Genomic DNA, 26,154 nt, shown 5'->3' with positions numbered 1-26,154 from the left:
AAGCATGTGGTATACATGATTATCTGTGCTGATAAATGAAAGGGTGTGGATTGTTCAGCATCAGTGGAAGGAGGGGAACAAGAAAAAAACCTTCTGGATTGCAGCTGCAAATGGTAGCAATTTTCCCTTCCTGCATTAATGAATGTAATTCATGTAATGCATATTACTTCATTCAATAGCAAAATTCTCATGTTCAGTTCACAGACAGAGTATTTTAATTAAGAATATCAATGAGTAATGACAGTCCACTTCCAGAAAAAGCAAAGAAAGACGCATCTTTGGCCATGTTAAAGGAGCTGTGATGTGAATATAGTTTATCAGTGTAATAAATTCACTTTCCTAAAACTCTTTTCCAAAAGAATATCCTTTAAGCCAAGTTCTGTTTTATTTGTCTATTTTCCCCTTCTAACCTTCCTTTACATGCAGTACTTGACTGCAAACCTGCATTTTACAGTCTCTAGTATTCAAATCACTTCATCCTCTATAAACATCACAAATTAAAAGAGCTTTCAGCATCTGAACTCCAACACAACATACACAAAACTAAAATAATTCATCGTCTAGAGACCATAACAAATTTTAATGTGCATTTACAGAGTAAACAGAGGGCTGAAAGGGGTCAAACCAGTGGAAGTGAAGGTATGTATTACAAAATCCACACAGTACTGAATTACAAACTAAAAAGTGATGTTTTCTCAAAAAAGGAAATAAAGATTTCTATTGATGGCACGACATATAGATAATATTAAAAACTGGCTTGCATGAGGACCAAAGTATGTCTACTCTGAAGTTATATCACACAGACTGTAAGCAATTTACAGAATTTAAGTTAGTTTTGCATATACAGGAGTTGCAAAATTAGAGAAAACACTGAAATATAGAACGCACACAAAAAAAAAAAGAGATGTATATATATATATAAACCTCCACGCAATCATCAGGGGTTGGCCTAAGTCAGTAATTGCCACCATTGAACAAGAAACAAACAAAAAAAGACAGGAAAAAAAACCCACAGGGGAAGAATAATAATAATAAAAAAAAACCCAAACAACTCAAAAGAAAAGTATCCTCATTTGTTTTCCAGAAACAATGTCCTTTAGTCTGCTTAGTTGCTTTGTAGAATTTCTTTTCTCCTCCCTATTCCTCATGCAAAAAAAAACCCCCAAAACCAAAAACCCACAAACTTTTTAATAAAGTTTGTGGTGTGTTTTATTGGGGTCGATGTGAAATCACTATATTTTGTTTCATTATTTGGCCTCTGTTTGCTTCCAGGCTGGAACGGTTCTTTCAGCGTAGGAAACCAAATGTCATCCATGGTTAATTCTGTAATACTGATGACTCGCAGGCCAACCCCTGAGAAGTCAAGGATGAGGCTTCTCCTTGCCGAAAGAAAAGGAAACTAGGTCTTGCTGTTACAAAACGTTTGATTACATCACACCAGTTCTCTTCAAATAAAAGATCAGTGATACGCCAAAGAAAATAAGATATATCAAGAAAACATGTGGTATCCTCTTCTTTTTATAATATTTATTTATTTATTTTATTTATTTAGTATTTTTGTTTGTACTTCCTGAAGAAGGTGCTCCTTGTGTAGAGATTTAGAGTACATTGGGTGCAGAGTGGTGGTTGGAGGTTAGGGTCAACTTTGCTGTCCGCTCCGTGGATTTTACAGGCGATTTGCTCTTTGCTTTAAGAAGAGAAAGTGATATTGGAAAAAGTCAGCACTTTTAGATTAAAGCAAAGCACCCTTCACAAAGCCACAAACAAGAAGCAGGACAGAAAGTCCATGGCTTGTAGCTATCCTCGCACCTGCGGAAGAAGTTATAAGATATTCGCTCATCTTGCAGATTTCCAATGCTCCTTATAAGGCTGTTTTAAACACATACATTTATATATTTAATTAGCTCGCCAGGTTGGCTCTGGTGCCCATGAATGTCTTGGCATGCACTGCAAATAACAACACATACAAAGTATTTCAGTCCCAGGGAGGTTTTTTTGTTTTGCTTTGCTTTTGTTTCTTGTCTGTCTTTTTAAACAACGTTATCCAGTGAAACCATATACCAAGAGGAACAAACCCAAACACCTTCCATATCAGAGTGTTCTTTACAAAATCATTTCCAGCATCATGTCATTGCCTGCTAACAAAAAAGTCATCTAGCGGCTAAAGAGTGTTTTCTTGTAAAACCGAGGAGATACTGGCAAATGGCTGTGCTATACAAGGGGGGAACAGAATGCTAAAAGGTTTGGAGTATTTATTTTTGAGAAATTATATTATCCCAGGCTTTTTTTTTTTCTTTGTAAAAAGCTATGAAAACAATGGTAAATATCATTATTTCTGAAAACATGACTTTATATTTTAAGTCTGTTATCAGAATAAAAACTGTACTAATTAAATGGAAATGTTCACACACCAAGGACATAAGTATTTAGACGTCTTACGTACCAAGTCTCAGGGCCTGATAACTCCCTATATTATAAAGAATTACATTCAGAATTTGAAACATATTACTTGAGGTGAAAACCATAAATGAATTTTGGTTACACTATAAATAAAAGTTCCAATTATAACAGGTTAATGCATGATTAATAGATTTTATAGCTGTTGTATACTTGAGAAGTATGAATGTTATTGATGGTTACAGGCATCAATTCTGTAACAAAGTAATTGGTGTTATAAGCAGTCCATCTTAATGCTGGACTTTTAATAACTGGTTATTTTTAAGAAATCTATTAATCATGTATAAGCTTTTTTAATAAAAAAATGTAATATTAAACTGAATGCTGGATTCCACTGCAGCCCCCAAAAGCACATTTATCTTCTCATCAAGAATATACACAATGAAATCAAGAACTCAAGGCAAATGCTCATTTTTTTAAAGTTTTCAGACATTTATCAGTAAAACATTTCTCTGTATCTGCTACCTATGTTTATAAGTGTAGCAAGAAGTATTTCTGTTCCTGTCTTTAGTAAATTTTTCCCTTCAAAAACAGGGATTAAACTAAGTCCCAGATCTCTGAACACTGCTTCCTTTTGTAAATACGTGGTGTGAGACATTGCATACACAGTAGTTGCCATAAAAGACTCTTAGTCCTCTGTCGCATACACAAGAGCTTCTAAGTAACAGTGATATTTCAATTATCCATGTGTGAACTGAATTTCTAAATGAATATTAACTTTTAAATGGAAACATGTCTCAAAGACCTTACCTAAGATTTTCAAAGAAGTCCAAGGGAACTCTGAGTCTAGTTCCTACTGAATGTAGACAGGAGTGGGAAGCCTACTTTTGTCTTGCCCATCTGATAAAGCCAGCCTACCTGTACTACACTGCAGTAGTTTGCTGGGCTTCTCAAAACACTTGTTCTGTATTAGGAGCAAGCAAACACAGAGGCAAATTGCTGTAACTTCTTTCTGTGGGTTGTTCTCATACAGGTAGTATTTACAAGCTTGCACCCAAGGGTCGAGTTCAGTTTCTGGTTTTGGTTTTATTGCAGCATCGCTATGTTCTCATTTTTTATGTGAGGTGTAAAATTTGTCATTTGACAGATGTTTATAAAGGCTTTTCTTTCCCTAACTAGGTTAGCAGAACTGAGTTAGAACCTTTGTTAGTGTTAGATTATTTCATGATGTATTGAACTATTTTCACTCATTTATTCCATTTAAATATTTTTTGGATTGAACTAGAGAAATACACTGCTCAAGACAATTCTGAAGAGGTCTTTGGAGATACATTTCCTCTGCACAAAATATGTACAATGCAAATAGGGATGAATACTCTGAAGAGTCTCACGAATATTTTTTAAAAGGGACTTTTAACAATTAATGGCATTTTAATTTGAGAATTCGAAAGCTGTAATGTGTGGAAGAGAAATAGTATGATACAAAAGAGGTTTGACTTAAACTGTTTCACAGTGGGAAAAGCAGCACCATAATATTTGCAGGCAAAGCATTCTTTGATTTTTGTTTTGTTTTGCTTTTTTTCAATGTGACAATCTGTAGATCCCCAAATTAGGGGTCACATATTGCACACACATGATAACCTTTCTATTCGTAATGTTCAGTCTCTGTGTAAATCATGACCTCCCTCCAATTCATATCAAATGTTCTACATGTGTGGTGTTCTGTAAAAAAACAAGTTTGTTTTTCTTTATCTTGCAAGGGATTTAGGTTAGAGTACATGCAGTAAGTACAAGCTGAAGCAATACTGAACACATGAGAAAAATTTAGGGGAAATACAACTAAAATAATTTCAGCTTCTAGGTAAAGAAAGGGGCTGTTAGGATTGTTGGAAATCACTGTCATAAACAGTGTCATCTGCGTGGTTTCGGGAACTGATTAGTATATCCTAATTTACTGTTTACTGGCTTAATAGTTTCCAAAATACTGTCTAACCCAAACTGAAACATTTTCAGTAATATATCACCCCCGATAAAATTGACTTGCAATATATAGTGACATATATGACTATTAGGTGCACTCTCAGCTTTTCAGTGATTCTTTATGAAATAGAATTGGAGTTTAAATATACTCAGGTTTCTTTTTTTTTTTTTTTTTTTTTTCTGGAGATGTGTAAAAGAACTGTATTTGTTCTCTCATGAACCCAAGTATTTCTTTAGACTTTGGAAGGGTGAAATCTGCAAATGTAGAATAATAACATAGCAAAACCAAAAGCAGCCTTTTTAGATTTTTTCCTTTTTCTATTCTGTCATATTTGCTCATACTTTATTATTTTGGTTTCCAACTTGATAAAGGATAAGCAACCAGAAATAATCAGAAATTTCCATTTTGAATACAAATCTAAAAGTCATAGGGTGTTTAAATCAGAGATTTAGTTTCACTGTTTTTAGACTTGAGTCAGAGGCAAAGTACAGATCAGAATCCAAATCCAAATATCTCGAAAATACAGAGTATCCAAATTCAGAGTTTTCATGCAGATGTGTTTTTGGTGTACAGTTCTGACCAGGACTTAAACAGTATTACTGGAACTGTGAGCATGGCAATATACACAAAAACCTGTCGATCTGGCTGTGGATTTGCTATATCGATTACTCATTTCCCTGTAATTTCTAACATTATTTTCTAATTAACATAATGAGAGCTAAAATAAATTTTACTGCAGGTCAAGAACACTGGGCAAAGCTGGACTACAATTATGTTACCCTCAAAGACAGTAACCTGGAAGAAGAGCAGTAGTATGTATGCATATATTATTTCTACATTATTAGTTAAACTCTACTTGATGTGTGGGTCAGGGATTCTCACGTTTTGACCTATTACCCACTGGGATCCAGTTAAATTCTTCCTGTGAGATGTAAATGCCCATGTGTTGTCTTTTGTTTCCTGCCACTGACATACATCCAAAAGAGCAAACATCCATGAAATAGTTAGCCTTCTCCTGTAAACAAATGCTGTATTGCCAAAGGAATGTGATCGTGAGATAAGTTTCTGTGCAATAGCATGAAACAGTAGTTCATGCCATCTTTGAAACTTTGAAACTGTGATTTATTCAAATATGTGTTTTACTTAAATGCTAGGAAAACAGAAAAAAAAAAGTGGTAAATAATTGTGATCTTAGTGTTTAAAATAATAAAATAATCTTTGTCACAAATGCTGAATCATATTTTATGGCTCATAGTGTATGGACCAAAGAGCTAAACATCAACTTTGTTCTGTTAATGAGATTAATTTTAGAGCATCTAAGTATAAAATAAAGCCAGCAGAAGTTATTAGTAAACCCTAACTGATCAAAAACTTAGTTACTCATTGCATGCCTAAATGACTATAATCCCTAGCTTTCACTAAGATACTGATCAGACAAGATTTGTGTAAAAACACATGGGATTTTGGGACGCAAGCAGAGAAAAGCAAATGCTGGTTTCATAATTTTGCCCACTTATTTTTCGCAACTGGACAAAACATTGATTTGTAAACTAGGCAGCTACCTCAGGGCCTACAGTTTTAGCATCCCCTATTTGTAAGAGTCCCTTACATGGTTAACCACCTTGGGTCTCAAGCAGTTTGCATCTGCAGGAGCTGAAGTTTAGCAAGTTTGGCATTCCTTGTGCTTCCTAAGGTTTGGGAGGTCTCTGGGATGTAATAGCCTCCTGCGCTCTGAGTCTCAATGCCCGTCAGAGCCTCTGAAAACTGGATTCTTACAGTTATGCTTCTAACGAGTACTATATCGTCATATAAATAACAGAACGAATCTGTCAATTCAACAGCACTGCTTTAATATTTTACTAAACATGTAAGTTAAGTGAGGGTATCCTTGAGTTTCCTTTAATTAGTAAGCCACTGATCATAAGGGAACATTAATGCCTGAGTCCTGGGTTTGTGCTGACCAGTATAGGAGAAATACAGCCAGTCACCCCAAAGTCCATCCTAGATTCTCTGTATGTATGACATGATGCCAAAATATCCCTGCATATTTATGGGGGATATGTATTCAGCTTGTGCTGAATATGAGTTAATTTTGTTGTACTACTGGTTTCTGAAATCACAGAGGTGTTGAAACCTTGGAAGTTTCATTTTTCAGGTATTTGTGCTGATATTTCCATTTAAGTGCCTGGTTTGCTCTTTTGCAATACTCAGCTTTGCTTTATAGTGTTAGATTTGAAATAGGCTTCTTGTCAGCCCTAGCTGAAATCACATGAAATCATAATTTTGCATTATTTCCATGTAAAGTAAGTAAAATTTCATTAAATACCTGCCTTAATTTTACTGGGGATATTAATGAACCATAAGATTTATTGGAAGACGTTTGCAGTTTTACATCCATAAAGATAGGTGAAACCAAGTGTGGTTGATTTTATTCCAAGTTTTATTTGAATATGTCTCACACAGGTTTTAAATAAATAGATTCTTCCTCTCTGGCTTACCAATTGCTGTTGTTTTTATTCCTCTGAATTGCCAAAATCACAGTTACCTATACCTGTCCTATACTGCTGGAATATACCTGCACTCAGGAAGAAAATTTTCCTGCCACAGATGTAAGGTCCCCCTTTCCCTCCTCAGGGGAATTACTTCTAATGTGTTTTAAGGTTCAATCACCTGTGTTTGATTTGGGGGAACTGAATGACAAAAGACAAGCAGTAAGTATCATATTCAAGCCTCCTCGTGTAGATACTTCTGCTTATGCTTCCAGTCCATCTTTCCCTATTGGCTGTACAGTAGTCAGGCTAAAATAGCGTGAATTGCTCATCACTGTCTTGGGCAAACATACCACACAGGGCAGATGAATTCATCTTACACGCCAGAAAAAAAGTTCTGAATTTCTGATTTTTTTTTTTTTTGCGTTTTGGAAGAAAACTATTGCTTCCAAATTGATAGAAATTTAGAATAGGCTATGTATTGAATTTCCCTGAAGTCTGCTTAGACTTTGCATCCAGCGCATAGCTCTGTTCATCTGCTGTGTGTTCGTTTTCTGCCAGTGACACCCAAAAGAGCAGAGGAGGAAGAGGGATGGGATCTTAGATGGATGATTACTCCCTAGCTTTCACTAGGTAAGGTGCCCAGGCAAACAGAGGTATTCGGTCCTGTCACAGGACAAAAGAAGTGACAACTTTCCAACCCTGAGTAGAGGAGAGAATTCTGCCAGAGCTTTGAGCCACAATAACTCCTGGAGCTCTTTCTGGGCTAAAGCAAGTCACAGCCTCTGACTTGCTGCCAGCTACACCTAAAGCCACATTCTAATGCAAACTTGAGATGGAAATACTTCGGAGAGGAAAAACCTGAGGAGACTTCAAATGTAGGTAGCATGTAGTAAAATGATACTTGGCTTCTGGCAGTGGTCCAGAACAAGCCATAGTAAATCTATAAAAGGACAAGAGATAGCAGTACGAAGGAAGAAAGAAGAGCGGGACTTTCAATGACTCCTGCAATTTCACAATGCCAAGATGGACAGAAGTAGAATTATGGGTACGCTGGTGTGAACAAACATGGGATTTTACATTCAGGCCACTTTCTGCATCAGCCCTTACATCAACCCATACCTAGGGAAACATTTAAATCTTGTTCTTCCTTTGCAATGTATCTGAGAGTCAGTTTTCTTTTTAATTCTTCAAACAGTGTTCTTATTCACGACTCCTTCTTTAACCCCTTGACTAGAACCAGGCTTCCTAATTGGGCCATCATGTGCTATGAAGAAGCTAAAATGATCTCTACTATCATTCTCAAAGATGAAAATGAAATCATCAAAATGATCTGACCTTTTCATCCTTTTACCTTGAACAGGCAGGAGGGAGGGGTGAGATCACTAAACATATAACTGAAATGGGAAGCGCATGAACATTTATAGATTTTCATACTGTTCTTATGAAAATAGCCAAAAAACACTGTTGAGTTTGAACACAGTTTTTCAGGACGATGAACTGGATAGCGTAGTTGCCTTAGTCCACCTCTAGTGTAATTTTTGCGCTCTCATGTCCTTTATCCTGTAATTCACAGCTTCCATTCTCATCAGTGCATTTCCTTCTGTTTTCATATGTAGCTTTGTTTAAATTGTGTTAATAAGTAGTTCAGGACTAAATAATATTTTACATACTAGCATGATTAGGAAATCCTGATACAGTTTTGCATTGGCTTCATGACTGTCATTCATTTCTGTAGCAGTGATCCTAAGTTTTGTTCAACTGCTTATGCTTCTTGGAAACTTATTTAGGCTGTTTTGGTCTGAAAGTGAGTCTAGCTATCTGGACAGACGATCCCATCAAAAATTCAGCTTCTAAAATTTTAATTTCCCTAGCATTTTCATGTGATATTCTCACAAACAAGCTCAGAGTAGTAAAGTAGCAGTAGGTTAGATACCCATTCAGTGAAATGAAGTGTAGATGTATTGTTTCTGCAAGTGATATGAGGGGTAGAGCATGTCAGAGTCAAAATGATTTTGAACCTAAGGCACACAGCTTTCAGCTTGAGACATACCCAGAAGCATATTCCTCCTTCTAGCAGCTTAAAACTTTTTTTGTGCTCAGCTACCTCAAATTTCATGTATTCAGCCAAGGATATAGTGAGTTCTTGATGTCCCTGAATTGTTTAGTGGCTGTACAACTATGACTGCTTCCATCACTATCTATTTATTATATTGTGGAAGCTTTTTTGTCTTGATACTCAAACTTCCCAGACTGACTTTCTTTTCTTAGGAGAATGACATTCTGTCTGCCTGGGGTTCTCAGTCACAAATGTTCAGGCATCAGGCATTTGTAGCAGATACCCTAATTCTCTTCCTCCCTTTAGTTGGTGTTTGAGCCTGCAAAGTTTTAAAGTTTTTTTGTTTGTGGGTTTGGTGGTTTTTTTCTTTACGTTGAACTCTCTCTTCACACGTATAAGTAATACATTGACTTCAGCTGTTTCTGTTTCAGTGAGAGAGTATTTTTTGGGAAAAGGGTTGCTAAAAGAGGTGTTTGCAAATAGTCTGTGAAACACCAGCGTTAGCTATTTAAATAAAACTAGTGTGAGAAGCAGTCTAATATCTAGTGCCCATTGCAACAGTTAAAAGCTAAGGGGGAGGGAGGCAAGCTCAAGCAAATGCAGGCCCTAAATTTGTTAATTGGTATTGTTTGAGAACAACTGGCAGCATGCTTTAAGACTGCTCTTATCAGCACTGGGCACCTTTCTCTCTCATCCTATCCCTGAAAACCATGGATATAAAATTGCTTAGACTTTTTTTTAGTGTGGGACAGAAAAATATATAAATCAGTGCATTTCTATTTATCTATTTATGAAATGGCTGGTTCCAAAGCAAATGCAGGTTTTTGTGACTGTCCGGTGGTAACCCATCCTCATCTGTTTACTTGCATATAGTTATGTTGCATCCTGAATAAAGGCAGAAACTTAAGCTGTTAACAAAAATTCTTCTTGAATTGACTCTTTTGTTAATAACCGGCTTCCTCTGTTGTAACTAAGCATGTCTCCAGCACAAATTGCTCAGCATTTTTGTATTATATATAAATGTGTGTATATTTGATATATGCCACATTGTAATTGAACTGTTAACAGACCCATTGCTGAAAGATACCATAAAGTCACAACAGGAGTTTTATCTGGAGAAAAACAGAATTGAACTAATCTTTTTCGTCCTGTGCTTTTTGCATCCTGTTCATCCTTTCATCTATCAGAAAAAAAATCTTAAGTGGGACGATACTTAATATTACTCTATCATCTTCAACAGCACCATCATACCAAGAAAAACATACAAAGAGGGTTATTATAACGTAGACAGAAGGAGAATTATCATTCTTTGTAAATATTTCAGCATGAGAGATTCAATCCCTTTTCTCGCTTTTCACACCTGACACTGCTTAGGCTTATGTTTGACATGCAGTCAACCTGATCTGCTTCTATTTATATCATTTATATAAGAACTATTTTCATGGAACTCAGCTAAGCCCCCATTTATCTGTACCCATCCGAATGGATGAGTCTGTTTTCTTCTGTCTGATTCTTAGATGGTAAGTGTTTTGAGGCAGGGACGTTTCTTCTGATCCTTTGTTTGCCTGGTGGGTAATGCAGTTGTTATAGAGATTAGAACAATGCCTCTGACTAACAGAACATACCTCTGTCTAAGGGCTATGACTCACGAGCTCTTAATGGTTTTAGCTGAAGCAGTTTAAGATGATAGTACCTCCATCCCTCTACCTCCCCCTCTTATGGAAATTAAACCCCCAATAGCAGGAGTGGTACAAGCAAACCCCATGCCATCTCATCATCTTCATCTCAATTTAACAACCTGATGTTTTAGGGCAATAACTTCTGATTGGGGCAAGACAGAGACTTTGAGTGGCAACATTTTAAACTGCGAGAGCTAAATCAGAGTTCACAAGTCAAAGCCTTCACCCTTGCTATTACTGTGATACAAATAAAAAAAATACAACATTATGACCCCTACAACCACAGTGCACTAGTTTGAAAATGGTGGATTGTGAGACTGAAGATTGAAGTATTTGTGCCGAATCCTATATTAATTCTATCTCCTTCACATTCTCTATTGTTGATTTTTTCTACTTTTATTTCAGATTTTTTTTACCTTTCTCATTACAGTTCTGAGATGTGGGATCAATCATAATCATGAAATGTCATTCATTGTTATTCAAAGACTCTTCAGGCAAAAGATGGTCACTGATCAGCACATATTGTATGCATGTGAATAATTCAACAGAGTAAAAAATAGGTAATCTACCTGTTATTTTGGCAGAGCTTCAGACAGGCACAATGCTGTGTAGCCATATTCTCAAACGGTATTATTCTACTAAAGGGCTTTGCATCATCTGAATATCCAGCTCTCTGTGAGACCTACTGCTAGTTCTTGGCTTCATAATTGATTTATTATTGCTCCTTGACAAAACATCTTGCCCTTTTAGCTCTTTTTTCAGTTGCACAGAATGAACTGGAGATGGATACACGTCTTCTGTAGTGATGTAGAAGTCACTTTTGTAGTTATTATAGCCCTATGGCTGTGATTTGGTGGCCAAAAGCCTTCATCAGTGTCACAGGCAACAACAGCAGCTGAGGGAATAACAGCAGTAGAAATAGGACTGGCAGCAGAAGTAGCATCCAGATTTGCTATCTGTATTTTTGTTACTGTTGGTGAACACACAGATCGCATGTATGAAGCACTGGGAATGCTGGCTGTGGCAGTTAACTTTCACATTTTTATTCTCCTCAGCACATTAGGCAGCTTTGTTCCAAGACAGTAGCATTTGTCAGTAGATGGGGGAACAAACTTTGGTGGGGTGGATCAGACTGGAACACCCACACACAGACAAGATAGCAAGTTGCACTGCCAAAAAGTATGATGGTAACTTCCTTATGATAAGGTGAAATGAAAGGGTTTGGGGCAGAGTCTTCTCTTCACAAGGCTGACGGAAAGATCATCAGCTGCTCTTCAAATGACATCCGGCTTTATCATCAGCAAAGCAGGATTAATTGATTATTACTGTAGCTGTAAAGAAGGTTATGTGTCTGGAATATCTTTGAAGCTCATGAATTATTTAATCCACTGGAAAATCCCTGTCCAGAGAATAATACTAAGTGTTGAACTTTCTATCAAGTCCAGCCTGAGGTTTCAAAGATAAGCACTAGAAAAAAGTTGATCAAAGTTAAAGAAAAAATGCACAAAAAAGCTGAAGCAATGAAACCCACCACCAAGAATGCCCCCTCCCCTTGAATCTGAATGAGCTGAAAATAGCAGTTTTCAGGTATTTTCCTTCCCTTCATTCTGCTCCCAGACAGCTTCAATGTCCTAAACTTCTTTAGGTGGTACAGGCTGGGTAAAGTTTAGATTCTCCTTATAATTCACTCTCACTTTATGATTAGAAGAGAATTCATCTTCATCCTCCTGCTTGAGCCAAATTTTTTTCTGTTGTAAATGAATGCAATTCTTTTGGCTTCAGCAGAGTTGTATCCATTCCAACCAGTGGATAATTCTACCCATTTCTTTTTAATTTCAAGTAATGCAAAGGATTTTCATAATGAAGTAGGGCACCTGCTTCTCGTCTGAAACAAGCAAAAACATCCTCTGCTTTGCTGTATAGGTGTCAAGTAACAAATGGGTTGTGTTCTGAAGCAAGGAAATCCCATCAGTTATTTCAAGAGCAGGCCCTGTCACATATGCTGAAATCTCTGATGACCCAGTGCAAGCTGCCTGATTGTGTAGCAATGAAAAGCAATTTGAGTGAGCTGACAACTCATAAACAGCTTTCCCCCCCCTCAGTTTTTCTTTTCTTCCTTTATTTTCTTCTCTTTCTTTACTGTGTGGCCCATCTGCAGTCTTTCCAGTGGTTAGTTACCGAAAAAAGTTCTCAGGCATGTAGAACAGAATGACTGTGATTCTGCTACTTGTGGAACTCCTGTGGGGTCCCCTACCAGATCTTCATATATCAGTTTTGTTCTAAAGGTAAGGTGAGTCTGAAAGGTTCATTTTTTAAATAGCTAAAAGAAAGGAATAGATGTGATTAAAGGCAAAGGTAGCAATGGCAGATGGACAGTGAAATACACTGGTAAGGTTACTAAAAGAATAGGAAAGATCTCAGTATACATGTGTGTACATAAACAACAATGTAGATGGAGAAAGGGCAAAATGAGTTTCTTAAACTTTTACAGGAGTGTGAGTTACAGTGGAGATATCATATGTTTAAGGACAGAATCCATGATTATCTCAACAAATCTGAGAAGACCATGATTTTCTTCTATGATGCAGTATTAGTGCTTAACCATGGGCATGACTAAGGATGAAAATAATATCTCTGATTTCAGAGAGGATGTGTTTGAAACTAAGCATATGCAGTACTCAGTCTGGCATGGGCATGTGGGATTGAACAACAGCTAAAACCTGTAGAAGAACAAAAATGAATATATATTGGTTGGCGAGTGCTTTCTCTTCTTAGTTCCTCAACTTGTGTTTTTGCAAGAGGAATAGAAATGAATAAAAAGGTGATAGTGGTGTAGTATCAGCGACTGGCAATGACAGTGAGGGATGGTTACAAAAAGTAGATACGATTTTGCTTGTGACAGGAGTTAGAACTTCAGGCCTACAGAAAACTGTTTATTACTGGGTTGAGTTGGACTAAGCACTAGGAACAGCAGTTTAAATACTTGTGTGCATTTGGTTCTATCAGTCATTACGCACATATAAGAAATTAAGATGTGGGGTTTTTGAAAGAATCATAAGGCAGTAGTTAGTTCACTCTGCATGGGAAATCCTGGCCTAAAAAAAAGGGGTTTAGCTGCTGTTAAGACCTTGCTTTGTCAGTGAAGTTATTTGGAGCAGATTAGCACTTCTCAGAAGATGCTTACAGTTTCAAGGTCAACAGCTAACTGGCTAATAGGGCTACATCAATTAACATGGTTAAAATTTATTCCATTACTTCAGAGAAGCTAAAAAAAGTGGAGTGACTTCATTTCAGGAAGAGAGAACCAAAGTGTAATTTTCAAGTAAAAACAGAGATTGTAGTGTATACAGGTGTAAAATGGGATAGTGCTTGCATCATCTTCTTGCAAGAATTTCCAAGAACAGATGAATAAGGTTCAGATAAAGAAGAACAAAGCTCTCACTAGGCTTTTGCTTTAATGTAGTCCTAAGGAAACAGATATTTGACTTTTTGCTGTGCAACAATTACAGTAACGGTTGGTACCTCCCAGCCTTCCGGGTACTCACAGTTTATAAAACAGCAGCCGCAAAAGCCAAAGTTTTCCTTTTAGTGAAGAAAGCAGTAATGTTGGCTGTCGCCTTGGTGGAGGCTAGAGCAGACTTTTTGTCCCTTTACATTAAGAGGAGATGTAACATAAAAGTAAAAAAACCAACATAGAAGTTGGTTTATACCACAGAAGATTCCAAATTGGGCATAAAATTTGTGCTTACAATAGGTTGATAATAAAAGATTCCTGGATTCTGTAGAAAAAAATGGAGGCTGGAAGGAATGTCATCAATTTGTCAGTATCAACAGACTGAAGAAATATGTTTTCATCCTCTTGCGTTCACACCTGAGGATCAGCTTCTCAGTGCGATTTATGATGCCAAGGATCGAGGTCATTCTGTCTTAGATAAGGACCACTGTCGTCTTTGTGCTCCTTTTCAAGGCACTCACTGCAACTCTGCCATAATCACAGGAACAGTTTTGGCATGTAGTTAGGTTAATAGTTGAATGTGTAACTTCAGGAAAGAACAAAAAGTTGCTAGAAATGTGCAGAGTCTGTATGTAAGCAGTCAGAAAATGGACCTAACGTCACTTCTTCATTTGTAGCTATTCCCTCTTGAGTTCTCTGAGCCTGATCTTCTTGAGTCTGAAAAGCAACTAATGGCTTTGAGTGCTTTGACAGAGCATTGGCAGAACAGGAAGAGTTTGGGGGATGTACACATTCTCAGCACATCAAATTGTGCAGCCCTTTGTGTTACTATAAATGCTGAGTGACTTGAATGCAGGTAGCAGAGTTTGTCTAGATTTATATCCATGAAACAGTGAGATTTGGTGCAGCCTGTAGATTACTTAGCTTCCTTTTACCTGAATTCATTGCAGCTCTTGGACCTCAGTTAATTGCAACATTGCTTAGAGTTACAAGGCTATATGATCACTCTGTACTTCTACCTTTGGACTAAGATACGTTGTTATGAATTATGCAGAAAAAAAATGTCTGTCACTCCACCCACATAGGACATTTTCTGGATATATGCAGATTAGCCTGTCAAATTACTCAGATTCCTGTTAAGCTGTGATGGCTTACTTCATTTGCTGCAGCCCATGAATATGAAAAGAAAGGGTCAAGCTGCGTTAGCTTTGACTTTTGCTTTCCTGACTTTTTTGACTTTGAGGTAGATGTTTAGTGCTTCTCAGTATATTTTCTGAAGACTCTGTGGGAGGTCTTCTCTTTAGCTCTTTCTTTCTATATTGAATCTCCATTATGCTAACAATAACAAATATCTTTTTTACACTCACATAGCATTTTTCAGAGCAGCGCAAAATGCTGAATGGACTTCATATCACTTTAATTTGTCAGCCCTGGCTATATAGCTCCCTCATAGTTATCACAGATACTCTTACTTTTGAGTAAAAGAGGAGAATGGCAGAAATACCTGTTCAGTTAGGAAATGCTGATATTTTAAAATGGCAGTGATGGTAAAATGCTTTTCTAGAGCTACCTATTAAATATCTGTTGTTGAGAAATAAACGAAATTCTGCAGTGTGCTTCAGGATAGAAGGAGTTAAGTAGAGTGCTATCCACCTTGCAGAAATAAATTTTGGGGACAAAATATTCATATAATCAAAATCAATATTTCTTATATTAGTAGCCGAGTTCTTCAGAAATAGCTGAATACAGATTTTCCAATAATTTTGCAGTGTCTTATTTCCCTCTGCTGTAAAAGTATTTCTTAATAGTCTGTGAGCATGGCAGTAAAATTTATTGCTTGCCGATAACCACGCACTGGCTCTCTAATACTGGGGAATATTTGATACAATTACCTATAGTTAATAGTACTTCTCTCTTCAAACAGTGTTGGTGAAGTCAGTGTATTACTCAACATGAACAAACACGCCCTATGTCTTTCAAATACAAACATGGTTGATAATGATAAATTTGTATTCAACCATGTTTCTGTGTTCGAGGCTGGATGGACACATTGCTTACGTGTAACATAATCACACAGCAGTCTTGTGCATGCATATATAATTAGCATGAATCTGAAGAAGGGAAGAGTTTCTCATTTGACAGTGTAAGGAGATGGTGTTGATTCGGTATCATAAAAAGAAAGACTATTAGTGTCAATGACATCTCCCTTCTGCCTTTCTGAGGTCTCACAACTGATGTCTCTCCTTTCTCAGCTGAAGTTGCTCCTCAGTTACATAGAGCTAAACCCCCCACTGCCTTGTGCTCCCGTGGGCATTTCTGTTGGTGTAGAGTGAGTGTAAAATGGAGTGAAAATCCAAATCACACCATAGCTGGAAAATCAGGCCCAGATTTTCTCAAGTAAAGGAAAGTAAATCTTGGTTCTCAAGAGTTAAACTGATGTTCATCAAAAATATCATCAGTAATTACTGTGTAGCAACTGACCGTTAAATTGAAATTAAGCCTAATACGGATTCTTGGTACACTCTTTGTTTCTTCAGTAGATGAGTTTCACCTCTGATGAATACAGCATTAATCTGTGCTTCATCATAAAACAAATGAATTAATAAACTAAATTATATTTTAATCTGTTTAATTTTTGAATTATTTATGATTGGGATTGTCTATACTTCATCTGCAGTAACCTTTGCTCAACGAAAAAATTAGAGACCAAGTTTTTCTATGGGGTTTTTTTTTACAGGGACTTTTCCATGTAATAACCTACTAGCACTCAAAAAACAAATGTCCAGTAATCAGGCAAGACATTGTTTGGACTAAAGACATAAACGATATTATAGATTCAATTATATATCCAAAGTGATTTAGTGGATTAGCTGTTGTGTGCACACTTTGGCCGCAATGCAGCGTAGTCTGTAGCTACGTGTTTCATAAACTTGTGACAATTTTAATTAATTTAACACAGAACTGAGCAGAAACCAGAGTTTTCACTTTATGGACAGGTCTGCTACTTTGAAATGTATGAGTCCAGTGGAAAATAAGTGGTATATAGATTTCGCTGAAAGGAAAGCCATGGTAGAACGATGATTTAAAATCAATTGAAATATTTCTTTTCTTCTAACAGCTTAAGCATTTTTTGGAAGAGCTAAAAAATGAAAGTGGCTCCATTTTAGGGAAAGAGAACTGAATGTAACTTTTAAATAAATTAAAAAAAATGTATGCAGAGGTAAAATGGTGGTAGTATGTGCATCATCTTTTCTAATAGCAATAAGAATTTTCATATGAATAATCATATTGTTCTAGTCTGTAATGAAATGTATTTTCCTTATCAAAATGTTTTTCTAATACTATGCCTGTAAGTTGAAAGTGATTTCACAATAGGTGTGCTGTGAAATTTGTTGTATTCCCAGTTTTGGTTTTGATGACATGGCATTTGCTAGCAGAAAAATGATGCATCAGAACAAACTAGGTTAGCTTCCATTATATGTTTTAAGCTAGGTTGTGATCTCCTGCCTTACATTGGGCCCTCAGTGTAAACAGAAGTAACCCAGAAACCCTTAAACTTAAACAGTTTTTCCAGAGGACTTCTAATCATTTACAACATGTCTCAATTTTTTATCCTATCCATCTCTATTACCATCATACAGTGGCCAACAGCTGCACCTCCTGTATATTCATGTACCTTTGCATAACTGTGAATTTTACTGTATCAATGTAGAAAACGCAGACTTATATTGCTTATAGGTTATTTATACAGTGCTGTACAAAATCTCCCAAACAAAATATGTACTATGGTAATTTCTACATGACAGAAAATTGAGGCATTGCCATTTTAACACTTGATTCAAAGCCAATGGTCAAGCAGCTGAAGATGACAAACGCATGGTCTTTCTAAAGCCTACACAACAGAGAAACAATCTGGTGTACCTAAGGTCTGCTTAGATTTAGAAGTCAAGTTCCTTATGAAAATAGGATTGACCCTAAAAGTAGATTAATGTCACCAAATGTTAGCAACATAAAAGTTAGGTGACTCGTGTAAATTAACTTAGGAAGAAACACTTCTGGCTGGGTGTTTTATTTAATTTATCATGCACAGCCATCTTAAAATGAGATGAGTCATTCACTGACATGCCCCTCTTTCTCCACACACACTACAGGGAAAGCTAAGCTTCAGTTACAGAGCTAACCTTAGGTGGATAAAACCAGTAGAGATAAAATCCACGTATAAGAATTTAAGGCTTTTTGCTTCTTCTGCCCCAAAACTTAATCTTCAGCTTTTAGGAAGTAAGGAGATAGCAGGAGGAATAGAACCAGAAAGGAAGAGGAATAAATGAGCACCACACTCTTCCTAGTCACAATTCCTGGTTACCTTGTGGAGTTAGCCTCCTTTTACATGCTGGTAAGCAATCAAATGAAAGCTCAAAATGCTTTACCATACCTGATTGTGGACTTTGTTTGGGGATTTTGGCTGCTGCTTCAGGGCTGGAGGTGGCACGCACACGCTGATTGGCAGAGTTATGGATGCTACTTGGAACAGCTGCTGAGATGTTTTTGCGAGGTTTCATGTCTTGCAACCACATTGGAGATGCCTCAAAGGCTTGCATTCGCCGAGAGTGGCTGTTAGCGTTGACTTTGAGAAATGCCTGGGCCTTGTATTCCTGAAGGTCTCCATAGTTGGCATCGGTCACCCTGCACTCATACAAGCCTTCATCCTTTTTCCTCACTTTTGAAATCTGCAGCTTGTGGGAGATGTCATTCCCTTGTACTTTCACTGTCTGCAAATTTGCCAGGAAAACAAACAAACAAACATGCAGTCAGGTATTGTTCTTTCTCTGGAAAGACTCTACTGAGGTAGAGCCCGTCCAGAGAAGTCAAGTGCCAATTAATCAGTGGTGTGATTGTGCTTACTGCAGGGAAGTTGCATCAAGGATGAGTATGATTATTTGTATCTATGAGGATGTCTGACATCTTCTTTCCAAAACTGTTTAGACGGTTTGCTCTGAAATGCTAATTGGCCTCAGACAAACAACCCAAACTACCGTGCTCATTCCAATTAATTGCTTAAGATCACGAACATTCTTAATGAGCTTTATACATAAACCTAATATCTGTGCGCTTCGTTGGTTAAACCTTTCCAGTTAGTTGGCTTTATTGAATAATTCAGCTTTTGAACTAGTGCATTAACAATTTTGTTGGAGATGTCTGCCAATATTTAAACTTCTTTAGTAACAATTTATTAGATTAGCTTGTAATCTTCACTACGTTGAAACTGCATATTTGACATTCAATTTGTCTCCTTCAAGCATGTCCAAACCTTTGTTATTTTTTGTTTATTAACCATAACAAGATATCTTGTGTCAGGTAGTTCCTTTTGTCTCATTTATATACATGTGTACTTATTAGAAGTCATATATAATGCCAGCAGCACATATTCAAGTAGCACATATTCAAGATCATTTTAAAAGTTGTCAGCTAAAGTAAGACTCCTGGTTTATTTTTAATTGTGTTTAATATCCGAGGGTAACAACATATTTTTGTGTCACATAATTAAAACACACATGAGTAAATTATGCATCCAGAAATGTGTGATAGGTATTAAGATGCATTAGGGAAGGTAACACAGATTCCTTTCTGTATGTTCATCACTTTAGAGAATTTATATTTAATTAATTGGCTATTACTCTCTATCTGGATTAATATCTGTTGCCCCACAGGAAGCCAGTTAAAAGGGATGCAGTGGGACAGAAAACTTCAGCTTTGAAGAACTTCTGAACGTGGTTTACATCCACCATTACATAAACATGGATGCAAATGTTGCTTTGTGTCATATCAATGACACACAAGGAGGAAACATCAGGGTGATGAATATATGGTAGATCACAAAAATGGAGAACTGTTAGGGTGAAACTAGGCACGTGTTACTGGTGATTGTACAACCGACTGCTTCTGTTAGCTTGACATGCTGTGGTCACCAGTGTTGGCAAAGCACCTATTCTGCCTGCTTGATAAATGGAAGAGCAATACTTGTGAATACATTATTGCTTTAAGGTACTGGATGGACTTTACGGCCTGTTGTGTTGTATCCAGCTCTGAATTTATACTTGGCAAACTGAGTTGAAAGTATGGATTGCATACTTTCAGGCATAACGTATGCAATATTAATTACCCAGAAAGTGGTGGATAGTTATTTAAACCATATTCAATAATAATATATCTCTACTGAACAGCTCATATTCAGCAAAGGGATTAAAGAAGTTTCACATGAATGGAAAGAGGATCTGTAGGTCATATTCTGCCTTCACTTGGTCCCATGCAATATCTGCAAAGTTAAGTGTTGCATAGCACTAATGAAAAACAGAATTTGTTTGGGGTTTTGCATTTGAAATTTAGAAATTGTTGCAGTCAGCATGTATGCGTGTTTTCGATACATGCCTGATTACGATTTAAAACCAATAGAAGTGGTGTATTTCAGCACAGTTTAAAAATACATTTAGTATATTTTACCATTTCTGTAAAGAATTTACTAAATGCACTTAAAAGTTTGCTGTCCTCTTCATGAAGATACTTCCCAGTAGTACTAATGGAGACTCTTTGTGTGCCTTCAAGAAAAAAAGGAAGGCTACATTTGTAACAAGTATATTTAGACTGTCAACCTAATGTTGACTTTTTTTATTGCAAGTATAAACTGTTTTATGCAAGCTTATAAAAACACTGTATAAATACTACTTCGTGAATTATTATCATACATAATGAGAGAAAGAGATTTTTAACGTGAAAGATGGGACAAGCTTTACAGCCTATACTGTGTCACAGATCTTATGGATTACTATGGGGACTTTGAATAAGCCAGTATTGATAAGGAATAAATTGGCTGCTAGCACTATGTCTAGTGGAATAGTATCCAAAGACCACATGTAGGCCTCATTTGCAAGATAGCCTACAAATGTAACTGAAGATACGGTCCATGACACAAATTGTTTATAGAATATGGTGAGAGGTATAATGGGAAGTCTAAATATGGCTAGAATATGTATCATTTTGAATATAACGTATCTGAATTCCCATTTATAACTGTGATATATAGCGCTATATATAATTTATAGCTATGGCTAGCTGCACTTTGACCTGATGTAATTACTTGGTTAGTTATTTGTAGGCATCAAAGGGCAGCAGAGTAAAGCATTTAGCAGAAATAAGTCACCTCTATCTGTTGGTGTTTTAAGCTTTGCTGGTACTTACAGCCTTGGCCGCAGCTAAAAGGCACTTCTGAAGGGATTGTGTCTGAGGAAGGAAAAACCCCTTTGGGCTCATAAGGAATGCTCATGCTGCAGTATCTGCTAAGTATCTCTGTCTTTCCACTGCAGTGAGCACGACACCACGATCCCACCACCATACATTTCTCGGGATGCTGAAGGAGGAGGGTCTGAACTTTTTCCTGAGGTCAGGGGCTGTGGCTGTGCCTGACTCGGGATATGGGTCTGCCAAGGAAGGCCTCCTTCCCCTGGACAGAGGCTGGAGCAAGGTCGCTCATAATTTTCTCGAGGCAACATTCTGGTTTAATCTCCAAATGGCAGATTGGTAACTCTGGTTTCAGAACCCCACTTTCCTAAGAAAAGAGTCTCAGTGGCCAGGAGCGGAGATTACTCCGAACAGGAGGGGCTCCTCCAAAGACTTTCTGAGCTTTTTTTCTGCCAGCAGATACGAACGAACCCGGGAAAGCACCCATTTAAATAGTCGCACGCCCCACTGAAGGGAAGTGGGGCTTCAGGGCCAAATTTCAGCCTTAAAACCAGCTTTGGAGCGCTAAGGCAGACTCGGCAGCTGCCCAGGGCCGATGAAAACGAGAGGTACAAGGATGGGTGCAGGCTGTCCGCTCTCAGGGGCTGGAAACGGGAATCCGCCGCACGTCTACCGCCTGCGCCTCGCCTGCCCGTGCCTTCGTGCCCGCCCGGGAGCTCCCCAGGGCCGCAGGCTGCGCAGGGCAGGGCTCTCCCGGCACCACCACCCTCTTCCTCGGGCAGGGCGAGGAAGGAGCCTGCCCCGCTTCACCTCGCGGGGAGGGATGCCGGGGGGGGTGTGTGTGCGCGCTCCGGGGGCTTTCCGCGCCCTAGCCGCGGGACTTACGCTGATCTTCGTGCCGTCGTTATCCAGGTCCCGCTCGGGCAGGAGCTCCACCTGCAGGGAAAGGAACGCCGCCGTGGGTCGCCGGCCCCCGCTCCCCTCCGTGGAAGTCCGTGGAGCGGCGCGCCGCGTCTGCCACCTGCGGGCCGCGCCGGGGAGAGCCGCCGTCCCGTCCACCCCCCACCCCCCCGCCCAACTCCCCTCCATGGAAGAGCGGCGGGGGGGCATCGCCCGACGGACCCGCCACCCACCGACTCGCGTGGGGGGCTTTTCGGGGCGGCTGAACCCCGAGAGCGGCGCGGAGGTGGCGGCAAAGGAGGAAGGGAGGAGCGTCCCTGGAAGGGAGCGTGAGTGGGCATGGACCCCTCCGTCCCGCTCGGAAGGCTGAAATTGAGCTGTTGTATGATTATTTTTTTCCGGTTCTTTGGGGAGTTGGTTCCCCCCTGCTCGCCTTCCCCCCCGCCCCGCGAAGTGTGTGCCCTCCTGCGGCAGCTGCATGCAGAGTTAGGGCTGCCGACTCGACTGCACCAGCTGTAAATTGGAGGGCACGTGGAGGATCTTGCCGTTTGGGAAATAAAAAATTCCCACAAGGAGCAGTCTCTGAACAGCTGCTTTCCAAAGGGAAAATGAGAGAGAGGGGAAAAAAAATTAAAAATTAGACTTTGGAAGTCTGTGTGGGTTTGTGAACGTCCCTAGGTGCATCCTGAGAGTGACAGGCACCAAGGGCATCATCCCTTGAGGTGGGCATTTTTCTCTGAAGGTTCCTGTGCTGTTATTTCATGGTCAAAATTAAATCCCTGGGGAGATCCAGAACGTCCCTCAGCTCCCTCCCTCTCCCCTCCCCTTCCCCCCCGCTTCCCTCCCTTCCTCTCCGCTCCTTCTCCTGTGGCATTCCTGCGTGGTTTGGGGATCCCATGGCAGAGGATCATTACCTGAGTGCCTGTCACCTCAGCTCCGGCCTCTTGGTCCTCAGCCGCCCGCAGAAACCACCACTGGATTTCGAGGTACACCGAAGCGGAGCCACTTTGGAAAGCACAAGACATCTCCACATTCTGCCCTTCAGTGGCCGTGACATTTCTGGGAAACTCAGTGAATTTTGCTGCAAAACAAATGCATAATGTGTTGGGATCTCCTGTTACCTACTCATTGTTTATTCTCTGCTTTTTGTGTTACCTTTTTTCTTCTGTCTCTCTCTTTTTATCCTTTTTAGTTAATATCTCTGTTTTCTTTTCTGATTCCCCCTCTTTTCTGATTTTCCAGTTTCCCCACACGTTACCTCCCCCGGTTTCTCTCACACCTGGGTATGCCTTTCCTCTCTTATGCACAAGTCCACCTTCTTTGCGCTCTAAGCTTTGCTCATGGGAAATGCTATAGACCCCCCTGCTTGCTCCCAGGGACTAGTAAAGTTTCATGTAATTAGGTCCAAATCCCCTTGGGCAGAATGCAGTATTTCACCAGACTCGCTGAGGGATTTTGTGCAAGACCAATTTGGAAGAGGAAAAAAAAAATCAAACTGATTTATTGTATTTCGTAGGGCTGAGCTGGAGATGTGTAAATTGTTAAACCTTCCACAGCCGGTTGGAGCGGCTGTTGGAACTGGCACTCTTCTGAGGTGTGGGTTATGACCACTCATCAAAATGCCCATTTCCAAGGCTTTTCCTGAGTTGGTTACCCCTTCTGAGAACCTCTGCTTGCATAAACAGACTGAGAAGCAATACATCTTCTGTTTCTCAGTCCTGGCAGACACTTTCTAGAAGTAACCTTCACCTTTGTGTCCCAGTCCTTTACCAGACAGGATCTGCCCATTTCAGGGTACCACTGCTAGGTTTAAAAACTAATCCTGACCGACACAGTCCAGGGCACCAGTATTTCTTCAAGTCTCAGTCTTTACTTCCTCCTCATTCTTTCCTATAGCTCACTTTAAAATTGTGCAACCTAATGAAACATGATAGTCAGGTGAGGGGGACTACAGCCGAACAGTGTAATAAATAAAGCCTGTGTTTCAAGAAGGGCAAAATGTGGAAAGAACCTGCAATGTTGCTTTCTGTTATGCGTTGTTACAGATTGACTAGAGCATATTATGATGCGAAGGAAATACTGCTCGTTGTCTCCTCCCCTCTCTCTCTCTCTCTTTATCCAGTGTGCCTAGCTAACCTGGAATAGGTGGGATAATTTAGCAATACGCTCAACCAGTGCTACTTCTTCCCCCCCTCACATTTGTGCTTGGCAACAGATACTTAGCGAAGCTCCTAGCTTTATATTTGACGGTGTCCCATTTTCTGCGCCCCCCCCCCCCCCCCCCAAGCTAGCGATTGCTAGTCACCGAGTTAAAATGACAAAAGGACCGTGCATTTTGTGTATCCCGGGCTTGCAAGTTTGTTTCGGTTTCTTTGATTTGTTTGTTCCTTCCCTCCCCTCCAGGTCAGTGCGTGCGAGCGGTGCGGCGAACGCGGATCGGGGGGGTGGGGGGAGGAAGGCTGCCAGCCTCCTCCTCCTCCATCGCACCGCCGAGAGCAGCCCGCTGCGGGCTCGCAAAGACGGCGGGGGGAGCCTGCCGGCAGGGAACGGCGGGCGGGGGGGGGACAAGCGGGGTGGGCAGCGGGATCTGTCCGTGGTGCTGACCGCCTCGCCGCAGCCCCGAGGTCCCGACCAAGCGGTTCCCGCAGCGGCCGGGCTGCTTGAAATGCAAGGCGCGCCTTTCGGCGGGGAGGGAGGAAGGCGACGGGGGGGGGTGGTGGTGGTGGGGAGGTCTTCAAAGAAGTCGATTTTGTCTTCTTCTCTCCTTTTTTTTTTGGGGGGGGGGGGGAGCAGAAATACACGTAGTCACAGAATCGAAATGAAGGTCTGACTCGGAGGATTGCAGGGTAATAGGAGAGGAAAGGGGACGCAGCGCAAAAGGAGACTGCAATATTTTAAGGGAGGCAGTAGATTTAGCCATCCGCTACTTGGTCTGAATGCGATAGTTATGCGTGCACGGGTAGGTGTTTATTGTATGCATACATGCATAGATATAAACATGGACAACCCAAACACATGTATGTCCATTCACAAACACCCCTTTACTCTTCTGCAAGGTGCCTGTCATTTCCCTCTTTGCAATCAAGTAAAGAAAGCCTGTTTTATTCCCACTTCGGGGAAACTTCTTACTTCTCTTCCTATTTACAGACAATTTTTAAGCTAAATGTAAACGTGATGCTTGGTGTCCTCGTCTCCCATCCATTGTGGTTGTTTTCCTTCTTTTTTTCTCTTCTTCCTCGTCCGTCGTCCGTGTCCGTCCCCCCCCCCCCCCCCCCGCCCCCCAGTACTGTTTTCAGTCTGTTTTAGCATAGAAAAACACATACACACATTTGACAATAAGTGATCTTACCTTGGGTAGAAAGTCCTTGTTGAATATACATAACTGAAAAGAAAATGAATCCAACATAAGCTAGAAAGATCCCCATCATTCCAAGACGAAGAAGAAGTCACATCAGGGTAACAAAAGCCAAAGGTGCCCTCAAAAAAGGAAGAATTGATATGTGAGTGTAGGTATGTATCTGTAAATATATGAACAGAAAGAGATTTTAAAATGTTACAAAAAGGCTCTGTATTGTAGCCCTAGCTGCGACACTGGCAGCATTCTGCTACTCAGTGGAGTCTTTTTCTTTGGGAAGAGCGAGTATTGCAATACAGTGTGGTTCAGATGAGCTGTCTCAGGCGCTGTGTTGCTTGAAGTCCAGATTCAGACTGAAAAAAAAAAAAAAACCAACCACCCAACACGTTGAAAAGTGGGTATCAGCTGCCTTCTGTGCCTTTTTTCAGCTACCTGGCAGCTTCGTCCAGCGTCAGCTCTTGCTGCTCAGGATGGCGTGATGACTGCCCTCCCTACACACTGATCCAGCTTGGGAAGAGGGGAGTGGGGGAAAGAAAGGGGCGGGGGGGGGGGAAGAGAGAGAAGTCTGCTGTGCTTGTATTGCTTCAACTTTTCCCTCTAATGGCTG

General features: G+C 39.7%; 1 protein-coding gene across 4 annotated transcripts; it reads right to left on the bottom strand.

The window, feature by feature from the left end:
- Positions 1-552: 552 nt before the first annotated feature.
- Positions 553-26,077, bottom strand: VSTM2A (V-set and transmembrane domain containing 2A). Of its 4 annotated transcripts, none has more exons than XM_052788236.1 (5): positions 25,542-26,073; positions 23,107-23,273; positions 22,178-22,228; positions 18,492-18,828; positions 553-1,687 (listed from the first exon to the last, which is right to left on the bottom strand). In XM_052788236.1, exons 1-5 carry the CDS (start codon positions 25,618-25,620, stop codon positions 1,599-1,601), a joined length of 723 nt encoding a protein of 240 aa, XP_052644196.1. In that variant the 5' UTR covers positions 25,621-26,073; the 3' UTR covers positions 553-1,598. The 4 variants fall into 4 exon arrangements, with proteins under 4 accessions (XP_052644196.1, XP_052644197.1, XP_052644198.1 ...); XM_052788237.1 differs by having other exon boundaries at positions 553-1,809; positions 25,542-26,072; XM_052788238.1 differs by lacking the exon at positions 553-1,687 and adding an exon at positions 1,816-1,947 and having other exon boundaries at positions 25,542-26,074.
- Positions 26,078-26,154: the final 77 nt, after the last annotated feature.

This window comes from Harpia harpyja, chromosome 5, assembly GCF_026419915.1.
Source record: "Harpia harpyja isolate bHarHar1 chromosome 5, bHarHar1 primary haplotype, whole genome shotgun sequence".
NCBI classification, from domain to species: Eukaryota; Metazoa; Chordata; class Aves; order Accipitriformes; family Accipitridae; genus Harpia; species Harpia harpyja.
The sequence above is the reverse complement of the archived record's forward strand: the minus strand, read 5'-3'. Positions and strand labels throughout refer to the sequence as shown.

Excerpts from the sequence above, each read along its gene's own strand:
- VSTM2A (XM_052788239.1), bottom strand. The coding sequence starts at position 25,620 with ATGATGGGGATCTTTCTAGCTTATGTTGGATTCATTTTCTTTTCAGTT. Across the intron at positions 23,274-25,541 it reads ACAAGGACTTTCTACCCAAG|CAAAATTCACTGAGTTTCCC; the intron begins GTAAGATCACTT and ends TTTGTTTTGCAG. Across the intron at positions 22,229-23,106 it reads CTGAGGTGACAGGCACTCAG|GTGGAGCTCCTGCCCGAGCG; the intron begins GTAATGATCCTC and ends CTTTCCCTGCAG.